We start from the raw sequence: 16,436 nt of genomic DNA on the forward strand, positions 1-16,436 counted from the left end.
CTGGGCTCATGAAAAAATACTTTGTGAACTGCAAAAAACTCTTTAAGGTTGAGTTGTGACTGTAAATCCCGAGCCTCTGATTTAGGGAGGGACAGGCTGTTCCCCACCTCTCTTTTCTAGTAACTAGGGCCCAAGGAGAGAATGAGTTTCCAACCAAGGAACACATTTGCAGCCCTCATCAAAGGACTTGCTGGAGGCTTACGCTGGGGTAGAGACAGTCCACAGGGCACCCTGTGGCTTGGACAGGCAGGCCAAGAACCGTGAAGGCCAGTGGGGACTTTCCTGTGATAAGAGACATATGGTGAGTCTCTGTCTTTAGGCGCTCCACACCGGCAGCAGGGAACCTGGAATTGAGCCCCAGCTTTGGCCCTGAGTTGCTCCGTTACCCGAGGCATCTGCTCCAGCAATCTGGGCTTCATTTCCCTCTCGGTAACATGGAGACGTAGCCTCCCTTGCCCCCTCCTTTCCCCCTAGGGGTGGGACCCAGAGCAGATGAGGATAGGCCACCCTCCAAGCCTGCGCAGTCTGGGCTCTTTTCTGGGTGGGCAGGGACCTGAGACGAAGGGCCTCATGAGTGACGGCAGGCGTCTTTGGGATTCCCAGGATCATTGAGCTGAACGGGCAGAAGCCGCCCCTTACCTACAAGCGCTTTCAGGCCATCATCAGCCGCATGGAGCTGCCCAGGAAGCCCGTGGGCTCCGTGACCAGCCCGCAGATGGAGGGCTGCCGGGCCGAGATCCAGGAGAACCACGACGAGACCTACGGCGTGCCCTCCCTGGAGGAGCTGGGTGCGTACTCCTGCCCGAGACGCTTGTACTGTCACCACCTTTTTTGTTAAAAAAAAAAAAAAAAAAGCTTACTATTTTTTTTTCTTTTTCGTCAAAGTAATGCATGTTATTGTGGACTCTTTAGAAAATACAGAGAGATGAAAATGGAAATAACTGTCACAGTTACCTACCACTGATAATTTTGCAGCAATCCTTCTGGTCTTTTTTCCTGTTCATATTCACATGTTCAGCTTCTGTTTCTAGTTCATGACTATTTTTGTACTTTTACCTCTCAGACGATATAGACATAGCCTAGTGTTGGCATCAGTGGGCTTCTTAATACCAACATAACTGGTATTGCTTCTGATGAAAGGGGCTATGTCAGCCTCTCTCCCCTTCCTCCCCTATCACACAGTTTTTTTTGATCTGAACGAAGTTAGCCTTTCTCACCTGAAAACCACAGCTGCAGCCAGCTGACCTGCCAGGGCCAGCCCTATAGGATTGTTCTCACCTGCCTATAATGAGATGTGGCTGAGATGAGGGAGGCAAGGGAAAGGAGAGAAGAGGTCACAGTGGGAAGAAAACCTGCATGACTTAGAAAACATCACTAAGGAAACAGTAAGGATTCTCTCAGCGACTTTCCTGGTGGCTCAGACGGTACAGCGTCTGCCTACAATGCGGGAGACCCAGGTTCGATCCGTGGGTGGGGAAGATCTCCTGGAGAAGGAAATGGCAACCCTCTCCAGTACTCTTGCCTGGAAAATCCCATGGACGGAGGAGCGTGGTAGGCTACAGTCCATGGCGTCACGAAGAGTCGGACACGACTGAGCCACTTCACTTCACTTTGCGTTAGTCCCGTTAGCACCAAGAATGCCATAGTTCAGTTCGTACAGAGCTCAGAGAACAGACAGCAGGTGAGGACTTGCTGAGCTGTAAGCAGACTGACCTGACCTCCAGTCCTGTGACCTGCTGCTCCTCGTGTAGGGTTCCCCACTGAAGGACTCGGCCCAGCGGTTTGGCGGGGAGGAGAGACGGAAGCTCTGGCCCGCCTGGATAAGCACCTGGAACGGAAGGTATGGCCCCGGTTCTGAGACACAGGGCTTCAGGTGCTGACACCCCCCATGCAGCCAGGGAGATGGAGCCAGGTTCGTGTCCCTTAGTGCCTCTTAACTCAAGCTGGCTGAAGGAGTCTTTATGTCAGTAACAGCAACAAGAGCAGCTACCGCTTAGAGCGTGCTCACACCATGGGCTGGTCATGGGCTGAGCATCTCTAGGTCTAGCACCTGCTTTGCTATTTCCTTTCATCTTTCCATCTGCCCTGCAAGGTAGGTATTAAGCTCTCCATTTTACCGATGAGGAAATCAAGACTTCCGGTGGTTAAGTAACTTGCCTGAGGTCACGTAGTTACTAAGTAGCAGAGTGAGATCTTGTTCTACATGGTTCTAAAACTTGGGCTAGATTGCTTTTTTCCCATCTGTGTGTCCCCTTACTAAGAGGTCAGTGGGTAAGAGGACAGATACTCTCTTACTAAGAGGATATCTGGTAGTGAGCCCACTCCCAGAGTCCGAGGTGGGCTTAGCTCTACTTTACCCACTTGAACTGAGATTGGGGAAGGGTTGGGTCACCACAGGAACATTAAGTGTTGTTACCAGAAAGAGGGGGCCAAACAATATGATCTTTACCAGTGGGTTACCCAGTAGTAGCTGAGGGCAAACATCTCTCCACAAAAGTGTCCCAGTTATTAAATGAAAAAGGAACAATGGAATCTTGCAGCCCCTAGTGATTCACTAATGACTGCTAATGTCAAGGATAGCGGCCGTCAGGCATGCTCCCCCTGTAGTCTTGGCAAAGACAGGAAACCTGAGTCCAAGCCAGTCTGGTACCAGCCACCAGTCTGCAAGCAGCACAGAGGCCAGAGGAATGCGTTGAACTGCACCCGTAAGAACACAGGGAAATCTTGTATTGTGGGAATTAGTGCAAGTCAAAGGTCTTGAGTTCTTTTACAAGAAATCTAAAGGGAAAAGAAGGAAATGGCAGGAAATGCATAGAATAAAATAAATAACACGTCAAACTCTTTTACATGACCAAGACTAAACAAAATGTGCCTAGGGACGTATATTTGGATGAAAAAAGAATAGAAAACACTTAAAAATGCAAGGAATAACTGAAAAGGTGAAGCCCTCCCTTCCTAATGTGCTTTGCAAAAAACAGAAAAATATAAACATTTTTAAATGCCAGGACCTGATTATTAACAAAGTTGGGCAGGTGGTCACTGATGGAGCAGGGAAGGGACCTGACTGGCCAGGATGTAGGTGGGCTTCTGGGGTGGCCGGCAAGGTACTGATTCTTGAACTTTGGTGGTGGTTGCAGAGGCATTTGCCTTGGAATAATTCATTAAGCCACCCATCAGTGTGCTTTTGTATCTATGTTTCACTTAAAAAGATTTTCAAAGAGTGGTGGGCAAGGATGTGAGCAGGCAAATACACCTTGTGTCAGAGGTGTTTAACCAATACCTGAGGATCACCTGCTGGGAAGGTGGCCTTGAGGCTGAGGCTTGAAGGAAGAGTCAAAATTAACCAAGGAAAGGGAGCTGCGTGTGCAAAGGCTAGCAAGAGCATAATGCTTCAAGAAGAGTGGCGAGGGAGGAAGCTAGAAACATGGGCCTCCTGCAGACTGCAGGGTGCTTGTGAGCCTTGTTTAGGATTTGGAACTCTAGCCTGAGAACACCAGGAGGCCTGGTGCAGGCGTTGCCCTCAGGGACAGGCATTTTAAAGAACCACTCTGCTCCCAGTGTGGACAGTGGACTAGAGGGGACAAGAACTGATGCAGAGAGGCAGGTGGGAGGCTGTCACAGTTGTCCAGTATAGATAGTCTTAACCTAAACCAGGTCGATGGCAATAGGGAATGGAAAGAAAAGGACAGAGTGGAGAAATACTTGGACAGTAGGATTGACATGACCTGGTGAGGGAGGGCAGGTGAAGGTGATAGCCAGGCTCTTGGCTTGGGCAGCGAGGTGGATGACAATGCACTTTCTGAGGCAAGGCATGCCAATGGAAGGGCAGTTTAAAGAAAAGAGCCTGCTACCCTTGAGGCCTGAAAGTCAATCAAGTGGATATCTCTGACGGGGAGTTGGATAGGTGATTTGGGAGTCTAGGTCGCAGTCGGGGTGCAGGCTAGAGTCGTGGTGATTGTCTGCAAGGAAATAGCCTTAGAGGATCCACGGGACAGGATGAACTCGGCTGGAGCACAGTGGGGTAGAGGCCCTAGGACAGAGCCCTGGGACGCCAATACTTAAGGGGTTGTGAGTCGCGGTGGAGCTGGTGAAACATGAATGGCCAACCAGGTGAGAGGTGACCGGGGCCAACGGAATGGTGGGTGTGGAGACGGGGGCGCGGGCAGCAGGGTGAGTGGCTGGGAGGTCCAGAAACAAAAGGACAGAAAATGCCCACAGGATTCAGTGGCGTGGACATCATGGAGGCTCTGGTGGGAGTGGTGGAGGGGGACGTGGAGGTGGGTTCGAGGAAATAGAGTGAGGCTGGCCATGAAGGGAGGAAAGAGGATGCAGGGGGAGTCTGCAGGGTGACTGGAAGGTATTTGTTTTTGTTTTGTTTGCAAAGAACCGAGACCATTTCCCCAGTGTTCTTGGAGTGGACACGGAAGAGAGGGAGAGGTGGGATGTATGCAAGAAGGAATGGAGGAGGGCTCCAGAGCCAGGTGGGGGCCTTAGGCTTGGGCAGGGTCTCAGCGGGGGTGGGTGCAGGTGAGTCTGTAGATTTGGTGGCTAAAAGTTGAGATGTTTCCTACCTGATGGCTTTCATTTCCTTATCATGAGGAAAGAAGGTCATCTGCTGAAGAGGGGTGGGTAAGTATGGAATTGGAGATCTCAAGAGGGTATAAGTTTGTGAAATAGTCCTCACAAAGAACAAGAGGGCATTAGGAATTGAGAAAGAAAATAGTTGTTAGAGGGAGTGGAAAAGACTGGAGTCAGTCCCTCCGCCCCGTCTCTTACCATCTCTGTAACGCTTCTTAGCCTTATTTCCTCATTTTCAAAAGGAGGTGACAAATGCTACCTCACGGGATTGTTAATAGCAAATGAGAGAACAGGTGTCCCTGAGTTGTGGAGGTTAAGCACCCTCCCAGCAGCTGCTGATGAGAGAAACAAGACAAGTGACCCCCGCAATTCATGACTATGGGTCCGCAGTAGTGGGTTTCTCAGTGCTGTGAGCGGCGGGCGGAAGGGCCTGGGTGAGTGTTCACAGCCTCAGGGCGCCTGTGGCAGCTGGAGCTGAACGAGAGCGGTCCTCTTCTGTGACGTGGGAGCCCCATTCCTTTCTTCTGTAGGGTCGTGGCCCGTTCCGTGCTTTCAGAAACTTTCAGATCTGTCAGTTTATTTAATCTCCAGCAGGTAGGAAACTTTCTTCTCATGTAATAGAAAAGTTGCTGAGGGGCTAAATAACTTACTACAGTCATAGCACAAATTAAACAGAGTCAGGGTGAGAACTTGGGCCCCATTTTTTGGTTGGTGGTGGTTCCATCAGAAATTGTGCCAGCCTGCAGGGGTGGGACGTGCACAGGACTCTTGTCCAGGCTCCGTGGCCTTCTGGTCTCCGACCTTAAGCAGGTTCCTTAACCACCGGGTGCATCAGGCGTTTTCCTCGGCAGCATCCCAGTCTGCCCTTCCTCCGCCCTCTCTTCCTGCTGCAGGCCTGGGTTGCCAACTACGAGAGGCCCCGGATGAATGCCAACTCCCTGCTGGCCAGCCCCACGGGCCTCAGCCCCTACCTGCGCTTTGGCTGCCTCTCCTGCCGTCTCTTCTACTACCGCCTGTGGGACCTGTACAAGAAGGTGAGTGCCGTCAGCCCGCCCCCGCGTGCCGCCGAGAGGACCGGGGTCTTCTGGGCCTGCAGGGAGGCCTTCCTTCGGGCTAAAGTGTGGGTACTGTCCAGAGACAGTGGGGAGGAGGCCACGTCTGAGAGGTGGCAGAGCCAAGCACAGCCCCAACCGCCGATGGAAACCAAATCCAGCTTCTCAAGGGGAGCCGGACTGGCCGACCTCAGGGTGTGAGCCTGGGGTGGCAGCGCTGCCAGCAGCAGGGGGCTGAGGACTGAGCCCTCAGGGTGGGAGGCAGGGTGGGCAAGGCTGCAGCCAGTCCTGAGGTGAGGAGCACCGTGGCCGGCTACGGGGCGGTGTCCAGACCATCTCGCAGCGCTTGCCCATCAGTGATGAGGAAGTAGCCAGAGGGCTGAATGCAGGGCTGGATGGGGCAACAGGCAGGGCGCCTTGTGTGTTCCCGCCCCCACAAAGAGAGAGGGCCACACCTCCAGCTCTTCAGATTCATCGGGTCATCCTTGCATCTGCGTTGTTTCATGTGTCCTTACTGTTGCCAGTGTCCAGATTTTGTGGCCTGGGGTAGCCTTGCCAGCTCAGTGGGTAACCTTGTGATTTTAGGAAAATTATCATTCCCTTGGGGCTTCCCAGGTGGCACAGTGGTAAAGAATCTGCCTGCCAATGCAGGAGACACAAGAGACACAGATACCTGGATTGGGAAGATCCCCTGGAGGAGGGCGTGGCCACCCACTCCAGCATTCTTGCCTGGAGAATCCCAGGGACAGAGGAGCCTGGGGCTACATACAGTCCAGAGGGTTGAAAAGAGTTGGATGTGACTGAGTATACACGCATCATTCGCTTGGAGGTCTGATGTCTTAGGTCCTTCATGGCCCCAGATCCAGGCTGTTGGGCATCACGTATTTAACCAAAATCTAGACTGAGCGTTTTTGTGTCTGTGCTGTTGAGAAACTCCCTTTGAAGCTTTAGAAAGTGGAGCTACACACAGGCCCCTGAGGACAAGGGTCATGACCAGCCTGGGGAGCTCGGTTCCCAGCTCCTGAGTCCCGCAGCACTGCCCCTTCCGCTTCCTGCCGACCCTCAGCCGTTCTTGGTGCTCAGAGCAGCAGTGGGCACAACCAGGGTGCCGGGTTCAGTCTGCGGGCACCCTCTGCCATGTCTCCCAGGGCATGGCCCCTCCATGCATGAGGGTGGAGGTGGCAGCTCTGGATTCCTTCGTGGGGAGGCCTGAGTGGTGCCGGGGCGGGGCCCACATTTGTACCTGTGCCGTCCCCGCCCCCAGGTGAAGCGGAACAGCACGCCCCCGCTCTCCCTGTTCGGGCAACTCCTGTGGCGAGAGTTCTTTTACACAGCGGCCACCAACAACCCCAGGTTCGACCGCATGGAGGGGAACCCCATCTGCATCCAGATCCCCTGGGATCGCAACCCTGAGGCCCTGGCCAAGTGGGCCGAGGGCAAGACAGGCTTCCCCTGGATTGACGCCATCATGACCCAGCTGAGGCAGGAGGGCTGGATCCACCACCTGGCCCGGCACGCCGTGGCCTGCTTCCTCACGCGCGGGGACCTCTGGGTCAGCTGGGAGAGCGGTGTCCGGGTGAGTGCTCTCTCAGCGGGCAGCCCCCTTGGGGGCTGGGGGGTGGGCTGGGACCCCTGGGTCCAGGAAATTCCCTCCGGATCCTTCTTGGCTTGCCCGCAGCAGAAGGCTTTGATGCCCTTCTCCAGGGGGCATGTGGTAATGGGGGGAGACCCATGGTCGTAGGCCCCCCAGAGGCTCATGGTTTCTCCTGCCTGCGTCTAGGTGTTCGATGAGCTGCTCCTGGACGCGGATTTCAGCGTGAACGCCGGCAGCTGGATGTGGCTGTCCTGCAGCGCTTTCTTCCAGCAGTTCTTCCACTGCTACTGCCCGGTGGGCTTTGGCCGCCGCACAGACCCCAGTGGAGACTACATCAGGTGAGGATGCAGACCAGGCTCTCTGACCACTGCAGCCTCCTCCTTGGGTGACATACACTTGGCCTTTGAAGGAGGCTCCCAGCGCACTGACAGGTCATCTGGTGGGTGTGTTTCAGGCGATACCTGCCGAAACTGAAAGGGTTCCCCTCCCGGTACATCTACGAGCCCTGGAACGCCCCAGAGTCCATTCAGAAGGCAGCCAAGTGTGTCATTGGTGTGGACTACCCCCGGCCCATCGTCAACCACGCCGAGGCCAGCCGGCTCAACATCGAGCGGATGAAGCAGGTTTACCAGCAGCTCTCCCGCTACCGGGGACTCTGTAAGGAGCCACCCCCCAACCATCCCCTCATCCCCGAACAGAGGGGACAGCACCTCCAGCCTCCCGGGGTGGGGATGGGGATGGGGATTCCCAGATATTTGCAGAGGGACACCGCTGAGCACTGCCTTTCAGGCTGTTGACTTGACTTCCTGGGCACAGGCCGCTCAGGCTGGCCTGAATTAGCTACAGCCAGTGGAGAGAGATAGGACCTAGGACCCCACTGTCTTGTCCTCACTGGCCCTGGGGACCTGTGCAGTCCTGTGAGTTTGCATTCCAATTACTCCCCTGCCTCCTTCCCAGGTCTGCTGGCGTCTGTCCCTTCCTGTGTGGAAGACCTCAGCAACCCAGTTGCGGAGCCCAGCTCAAGCCAGGCGGGGAGCTCGAGCAGTGCAGGTGAGTACAGCTGGCCTCCGGGGGCCTGTGCCCGTCCCAGGGGCACTGCAGAGCTACCCCCACCTCAGTCTCGGGGGCCTGAGGACGGAGACCAGAACACTCATGCCCCGGTGGAGCTCGTATTCCCCCTGGGGACACGGATGGTAAAGGAACCGTGCAGGGTCATATCAGATACCAAGTGCTTTGCGGGAAAGTAAAGTCGAATGACCTGATAAAAGAGCCCTGGGGAGGGGGGTGACTTTAGGTGGAGGGCCCTACGTGGTAAGCAGAGCCAGCCTTTCGAGAACAGGGGAAGAGCATCCCAGGCAAAGGGAATAGCAAGAAAAGACACAGAGACAGAATTGAGCTGCCTGTCCCAGGAATGAGAGGAGGGAGGCCAGTGGGGCCAGCATGTCCTGAGTGACGAGCTGGAGTGAGACGAGGATGGATGGCCGGAGCAGCGCCATGTAGACTCCGCGTCCACGGGGAGGGTTAGCATTCCCTCATGTGCAGGGAGAAGGCGCTGATGGGGTCAGCAGGGCAGAGGCATGACTGCTTTGTGATTTGTGATTTGTGTGGAGAGCACAGTGTGGGCAGGAACCCCTGAGGACGGGGAGGCTGGACGGGGAGACAAGTCATCCAGGCAGGAGGTGGCAGGAGAGAGGGGTAGGCAGACTTGCCCCCTTCTTAACCTCTGCCTTTCAGCTCTGGGGCGAAGACTGGCAAGTTCAGACTGTAGAGAACTACAGAGCTTTTTTTACTTTGCCCGGCCAGCTGGGCTCCACAGGGGAGAGTGTGCTCATCCCAGCTTCGGGAGGCTGGTTGCAGAGGGAAGGCCTCAGTCCCTGAGCAAGGATAGCTGCCAGGCCCATCGTCTCTGGCCTGTAGCCCTTGGGACTTGGGGCCCAGAGCTGGCACTGCTGCCTGCAGGCTTGGTCATGTTCTCCTCGGATATTTCCAGGCGGTCACTGCTGAAAGGAGGGGGTCGGGTTTGAGGAGCAGTCTCCCTGCCCCCTAAAGAGCAGCCTTTGCACAGATGAGGGTCATGTTGGCTGAACACATGCGTCCGTGTGACACTGACCTGCTTCCCTCCAGGCCCAAGACCACTGCCCGGGGGCCCAGCGTCTCCCAAGCGCAAACTGGAAGCAGCGGAGGAGCCGCCTGGTGGAGAGCTGAGCAAACGGGCCAGGGTGGCAGAGTCGCTCCCCTCAGAACTGCCAAGCAGGGGCGTCTGAGAGTGAGTGAGGCCACGGAGTGGAAGGGAGGCGGGAGTGAGAAGGGGGAGAGATGGGGTGAGGTGCATAAAACCCAGCAAACGAACGGGATTAAAGCCTGGTGAGGACTGCATGACTTTTTTAGGATTTCAGCTCAAATTCTACCGTTCTGACTTTTACACCTTCTAATACTAAAAAGAGAATTTAAAGATAAAGCCTTGTTCCTTCTTTGCTAGCTATGGGAAAGAAAAAAAAAAACAAAAAGACTCTTTCTACCTATCAAAGTGAGCCAGATCCAAAACAAAGAAAGCGGAGACCTGGATGTGAAGCTGAGGGGGATGTCGTCCCAGGGCAGGGCTGGGAGTGCTCCAGGCCCCTCTGCCAGTTGCCCCGACGGGCTGTGCGCTTGAGGCTGGCCAGCAGAGGGCAGCACATACTTCCAGAATGTAGGCTTAGGGGTGCTTGGAGGCTCACTCAGCCCAGCCCCCCACCGACTGGAAGACCCAGGCTTCCAGTCAGTTATCTGTGCCTCTTACAGCCACGCCTCCATCCACGTCTTTCTTGTGGCTTCAGTTCTGCATTTCCCTCTCAGCACTCATCTTCCTTGGAAGCCCCTGAATGTCTTCAAAAACCAAAACCTGGCTCTTCCTTCCCTTCTGGGGAAGATATAAATTACTATCCACTTTGGGTCATCATCTTGGGCTGTTCCTTATGTACTGTGTCGGCAAGATTAGATGGGAAGGGAATTTTCTTCATGAAGCCAATTCTTTTTTTCTAAGCTCTTGCACCTCAAGGCCAGGCGGGGCCATCTGGTCTGTTCATCTAGACTCACATGTCAGTGATGCGGCAAATGTTTGATGCCCTTTACCCAACTAGGCTCTTTGTCACAGACGTCACAGGCGGACAGAGTTGTGTTATCTCGTCCTGGGAGTACTGGCAACCTTAGACATTACCTCTTAGTTCTCTCTTAACTCTGTGGTACTAAGCAAAGTTCATTCTGTCTTACAAATCTGGAACTTGCCAGGCTGATGCTCTGACTTTCAGGTGAGAAGATCAGAGAACAGAGAGGTTAAACGTCGGGGTCATGGTTGCTCAGGAAGGTATTGGCACCCACTTGCGCCTGAAACTGTTGCCAGCAAACGTGTGAGGAAAGGCCGCTTAGGACATAAACACAGTACGATGCCTGTCCGTAAGGGTGTAATAGTCTGCCTAGAAAAGCAGGACTCATGATCTATAATTCCTGGACAGATGATTCAGGCTCCACCAGCTTAGCCTTAGACAGATTTTGGTGAGCTAGAGAGATCCAGGAGGACAGCACAGAAGTTTTACCCTAGAGGACCTGGAAGACGAATTTAGGCAGCAAGGGGGGCGTTTCCGACAAGAACAACAGCTTAATGATTACATGATCTTGTGCAAATTACTTAACCTCTCTGAGACTTGGTTTCCTCACCAAAATTTAGGTTCTTGTTACAAAGATTGAATGATTAAATACATGAGTTAGTAATGTATGAGGCTGCTAGAATAAAAAACATGACTACTGTGGTGAAAACAAAAGAAGGATTTAGTTTTCTTAAGGAACAAAAGGCCCAGAGCAGAGTGTTGCTGGTTTGGGTTTGATGGCTCAACAATGTCAGAGCCAATTTTTCTGAGATCCTCTTGTTTCTTGGCCTTAAGGTGGCTGCCACAGCTTCAGCCATCAATTCCTTGCTCAAAGCAAAAAAGAGAAGAAATCACAGAGACAGCTGCACTCATTCATTTGATAAACATGTATCGAGTGATCACACTTTGCCAGACACCATTGTAGGCACTGGATATGGTTGTGAACATGACTGACAGAGTCCTGCCCGCCCTTGGATTCACCTTTGTGGGAGGAGACAGACAGTAAACAGACAGATACATCTTGTGTCAAGAAGCCCTAAGTGGTACGAAGGAAAAATAAAGTTGAGGAAAAGACAAAGTTAAGTTTGGGCTTGGGGCACAGTGCAGTGTTTTGCAGTTTTATACTGTGGCAGGGCGTCAGGGGGTGCCTCTCTTCCTTTTCATCAGGAAAATAAAACCTTTACCAGGACACCTCCTCTTCCCCAGCTTTTCACATCAGCATCATGAGCCAGAACTGAGTCATAAAGTCACCCCCAAGCTGGGAAATAGGATCAGGATTGTTCAGACCATTGATCTCCAACCTGAGTGAGCAACAGAAGCCCCTGGAGGATTTAAGCCGCAGATGGCTGGGCCCCACCCCCAACAAGCCTGGGCTGGGGCCTGAGAATTTGCATTTCTAACACGTTCCCAGCATTGATGATGCTGCTGTTCTGGGACGGGGACCGCGCTCTGAGAATCACTGACTTAGACCATTCCTGATCTATTATTGTCTGAGCCACATCCACAAGCTGCCAGACAAAATCCAGGTTCTATTAGCTACAGAGTGTGGGTGCTGGTCAGTGACTAACAGTGTCCATGTAACACACAGGATACTTAGCCTTGCGTGCTAGGTTGCTTCAGTCGTGTCTGACTCTTCGCAACCTTATGGACTGTAGCCCACCAGACTCCTGTGTCCTTGGAATTTTCCAGACAAGAATACCAGAGTGGGTTGCCATTTCCTCCTCCAGGGGATCTTCCCCCACTCAGGGATCGAACCTTCGTGTCTTACATCCCCTGCACTGGCAGGCAAGTTCTTTACCACTAGTGCCACCTGGAAAGCCCCACTTAGCCTTAGAAGTTCCTAAATAAAATGATAGCTATTATTATTATTATGGGCATTGTTATTACTATTTTTTTTACAAGAACATAAGGTTACAGTTGGGTCTAGTTATGGAGGGTCTTAAATGTCAGGCAGACAGAGTCCTTGGTGTGTACTCTGTGGAAACGGAGGCGCATTTTGAAACAGAGTGAATGATCAAACTGGCATTTTTAGAAGATTAACCAGGCATTGGGCTGAGCTGCGAGAGGAAACGGTGTGGGGAAAGAGCCAGTCGAGAGGCCGTGGTGGTGATCCAAGTGGACACTAAAGGGTGCAGAGGCCAGCGCCTCTCCTCGCCTTGTCATCCAGGAGGTGTCCATCAGCCTGTCGGGGTCAGGAGGCCTGACTCTCAAGGGTCAGCCCTTAATCGTGGCCAGTCGACTGGAAGTGGGGCCAGGAGGTCAGAGGACAGGACAGATACTCATGTTCTTTGGAAACCCTGAAGGAAAAGAATTTCTCAGTGATGCTTTTGCTTCACTGAGTGCTGGTGGTCGCACTGGGCCTGAAGATGGCTGGGCGTCATCATCAGTTAGTCAGTGATAACAGCATCTCATCACCTGCCCTGCCCATCAAGCACGCACGCTGGGGAAAGAGGAGAAAGCGCGTGTGAAAAGCCTCTGAGTAAGATGCACCGCACAGACGAAATCTCATCGCCGCCTCGCGTGTGCTTCTCGGGGTGTCTTTGACTCTGTCGTTGTTACCGCTGTCAGAGCCGGCCCTGGGCTGGATGGGCCGCAGAGCAGTGGCCCCAGGGCCTGAGTCGATAGTCTCAGCTGCCTTCTCCTCCCTCCTCTCTGTCAGTTTAGCTGAGTGACTCAAGGCAGGACTCATGACTTTTCCGAGATGCTTCAGCTGTCGGGTGTGAATAAGCACACTTCACCAGCCGGGAGGCTCCATCGCCAACCCCTCAGGCCGCGTTTGGCTGCAGCCTCTCTAGGTTGTTGTTCTGTTGTTTCTGATGCCTCAGGCCTGGGCCAGACAAGGATTTAAACTGGTCTCGTGGGAAAACATATCCTGATATCAGTTGCTTCCACACTTACCTCAGACCCACATCAGTATCTGTTCTGCATTTGGTTACTGTACGATGTTCACAAAATTGAAAAATAAGCCAGCCTCAAATAGCTTTCATTTCAGCTGCTTCTCTGTAATCCCCAAAGCTGCTGACCCTCAGGATTCCATCAGCTTCCAGTTGTGTGCAGGTTTTTTGTATTGGCCCAATTATTTTAGCAGTGCACATGATCCGTTTGCCCTTCTGCTGCTACATACTGATCTGTTGAGAGAAGCCCACTGAACACAGAAGGTTCATGGCCAAGGACCATCTCTCCCCCCTCCTCCGCCTGAAGTTCACACAAGCTCGGTTAGCCGTGGGGCTCCCCTGAGGAGGGCAGGGCTTCCCACTCCAGTTTTCCTGCCTGGAGAATCCCAGGAGTAGAGGAGCCTGGCAGGCTCCAGTCCACGGGGACAGAGAGAGTCAGACAGGACTGAGCGACTAACAATTTCACTTTTACTTTTCAGTGAGGAGAACCTGACTTCTGGGACCTGTTTGTTGTCTTTCTGACATTTGTCCCATGTGTTTCCCTCCTTACGTGAAACCATGTGTGAGGGGCACTGGGCAGTCTGTAAAACGCTGCCCGGTGGAAGCGGAGACTGTGTGGTGGTCAGAAACCCTTCCTGGGAGCCTTCACACAGGTTTTTCTCGCCTCTCTGACTCAGTTCCTGAAACAAGAATTTGTTGGGACTTGACATCCCCTTGCGCTTTCCCTGGCACTTACTCAGTAGCTGTTGACTGACAGCTCCCCTTTGCCGTGTGAATTCTGTGGTGCAGCAGGAAGGGCAGGCGTGTAGCTAAAGTGAAGAATGAGGCTGAGCCAAGAGGCCAGGGCTGAGCCGAGAGACGAGCTGTAAGCCCCTCCGGGCCCAGCCGCACCTCTGCCCTTCCCCGCTCCTGGTGTGGGAGCGGGTGGCAGCCTTCTGCCCAGCTCAAGCTCTCGGGCCCTGCACCTCACCCCATGTGGTGGGGAGGGATGGCCACTGAGGCCTGGGCCGGGCTCCAGGCCACATTTCGTCCAGACCCTGAGCTGCAGTGGTCTGCTCTGCTGACAAGGCTCATGTGCAGTGTCCACACACACCCCTCCCGGGCTGGGGACTGGGGTGGGGCGGGCTTGCAGGTTAGCGTCCAGGGGGGAGAAGGGGTGTGAGGGCCCAGGGACACACGGCCATCCTAACCGACATTGGCACACTGAGGCAGAGGTCATTACTTAGTCCGTGTTCCAGCCGCTTCTGACGGGCTGAGGAGTTGGACAGTTGTGAGATTGGCTTTGTTTTTAGCACATGTTTTATGAGTTGATTTTTCCCCTGGTGCCTCTCCCCCAGCTGCGCTTCTCTGTCTTCTGGTGATGCTATCATTTTCCTGTGCGGCCTCGTTTGATTTCCCCAAGCGTCTTTTTCTGCAGATTTATGCCCTAGCTTGAGAGGAAGAGCACAGAGCCATCTAATTATTTGCTGACTGAGCAGCTTGAGTAAGTAGTTGACCAGGCCTTTGACTAGCTTTGTAGACAAGGATAAGCTGGTTCTTCCAAACCTTGGTTTTCTGTGTGGGTTTTTGAAGCCATCACAGAGGGTCGTGGGTCACTGGGGCTCATCTGAGGCCAAGTCATTGCCACCTCCCTTCACGAGTCTGCCCCATGGCTAAACCATGTCCAGGTGAGCGTAGGTCTGAATGAATTTTTAGTATTATACCTGCCTGCCTGCACCTCATCTCCTTCGCGTCTAAGCTGAGGCATTGGTTCTTTTTTTTTTTTTTTTTTTTGAGGCATTGGTTCTTAATCCCTCTTTGGGTTACCCATGCTTTGAAGAGTCTGATGAAGGATGGAGCCTCTCCCCAGAAAATTACACCTATTCCCACACACAGCGAAATGTACCCAGAACTTCACGGTCTCTGTGGATTGTCCCTTAGGGCCTGTCCTTGGACCCCTTAAGGATCAGGAACCCCAGAATAAGAGCCCTTGTTCTAAGGAATCCTCAAGCACCCTTAATCTTCCCTCATCCCTGAAGGTGGAGAAAACACTAGAAATAGAGGTAGTGGGTAAGAGCACCTGTTTACGTTCCAGTCCTGAAATTTTCAGTTTCAGAAGAAGAGTCAATTAGCATGTTTCCATAAACATATATACACTTTAGTAACGAATATATTCATTTGTAGTGAAAAAAATATGACTAGGTCATTACAGTACAAACTTAAAAAGAAAATTGTTGAAAATATTTTAAAGAGGTACTCAGTATTGGCCCATACAGGTATCTAGGTATCCTTGTATGTTTGTTCTTGATTTTTCCTAACTTTCAGAGAAATTATCATCATCCAGTTAAAATCTTATTCGAATTTAACATTTGTCTGAAAAGGGCTGCATGTGTCAGAAGACTGATTTTGAACCCCTTGACTCCACTGTCTTCGACTCTCGAGAGCATTTTCCCTTTTCTGTTAACATCTGAACTTCCATTGATGTTCGAATGTTAGTCTTGCCACCATGCTGAATTCCTCGTTACATCCTCTGGAAGTCTTAAATGGGAGATAATGTAGTGATTACTTAGTGGCAAAAATAGGTTGCGGAAGCAGACAGACCTTGATTTCCTGTCTTGGCTCTGTCACTCCTGAATGCTGTCCTCTTGGGCAGCTTTCATCTTCTCTCCATCTGTAAAAATGGAGGCTGTATCTTCAGAGTTGATGGGGTCGCAAGCTGCATTAGTTCGCTTGGATTCGCACAAGGTGCCACAGACTGGGTGACTCTAACAACAGAAATTCACTCTCTCACAGTTCTGGGGGCTGGAAGTCTGAGGTCAAGTTGTCCGCAGGGTTGGTCTCTCCTGAGGCCTCTCCCCTTGGCCTGTAGCTCACTGCTGTCTCCCTTGTCTTCACAGGCTCTGACCTCTGTGTGTGTCTGTGCCCTAATCTTTTCATATAAGGACACCAGTCATTTGGGATCAGGGCCCACAATAAGCACCTAATTTTAAGTTAATCACCTCTTTAAAGACCCTCTTTCCAAAAACAGCCCCATTCTGAGGGGCTCAGGGCTTCAGTATACGAATCTGGGGGCACATGAGTTGTGTGCCCTAACACATGTGTATAGTGCCTGACCCGTAGTAGGCTCAGTGGGCCGTCTTGTTATCCACCTGACCATCATTTAAGAGGTACAGTCTTTTAATGGAGGCCCGTGTGTCTCCACGCTCTCAGACACCCT

At 52.6% G+C, this 16,436-nt stretch overlaps 1 protein-coding gene across 1 annotated transcript in view; it reads left to right on the top strand.

The window, feature by feature from the left end:
• The window catches only part of CRY2 (cryptochrome circadian regulator 2), a 33,235-nt gene that overhangs the window by 14,053 nt on the left and 2,746 nt on the right, over positions 1-16,436 (top strand). Inside the window, exons 4-11 of the mRNA XM_043910548.1 lie at positions 604-788; positions 1,752-1,840; positions 5,472-5,612; positions 6,895-7,206; positions 7,411-7,562; positions 7,679-7,881; positions 8,182-8,274; positions 9,349-9,490. Of these exons, the coding sequence (XP_043766483.1) occupies positions 604-788; positions 1,752-1,840; positions 5,472-5,612; positions 6,895-7,206; positions 7,411-7,562; positions 7,679-7,881; positions 8,182-8,274; positions 9,349-9,488 (1,315 nt within the window). The 3' untranslated portion in view covers positions 9,489-9,490. The remainder of the gene's footprint in view (positions 1-603; positions 789-1,751; positions 1,841-5,471; positions 5,613-6,894; positions 7,207-7,410; positions 7,563-7,678; positions 7,882-8,181; positions 8,275-9,348; positions 9,491-16,436) is intronic.

This window comes from Cervus elaphus, chromosome 1 (genome assembly GCF_910594005.1).
Source record: "Cervus elaphus chromosome 1, mCerEla1.1, whole genome shotgun sequence".
Lineage (NCBI taxonomy): Eukaryota > Metazoa > Chordata > Mammalia > Artiodactyla > Cervidae > Cervus > Cervus elaphus.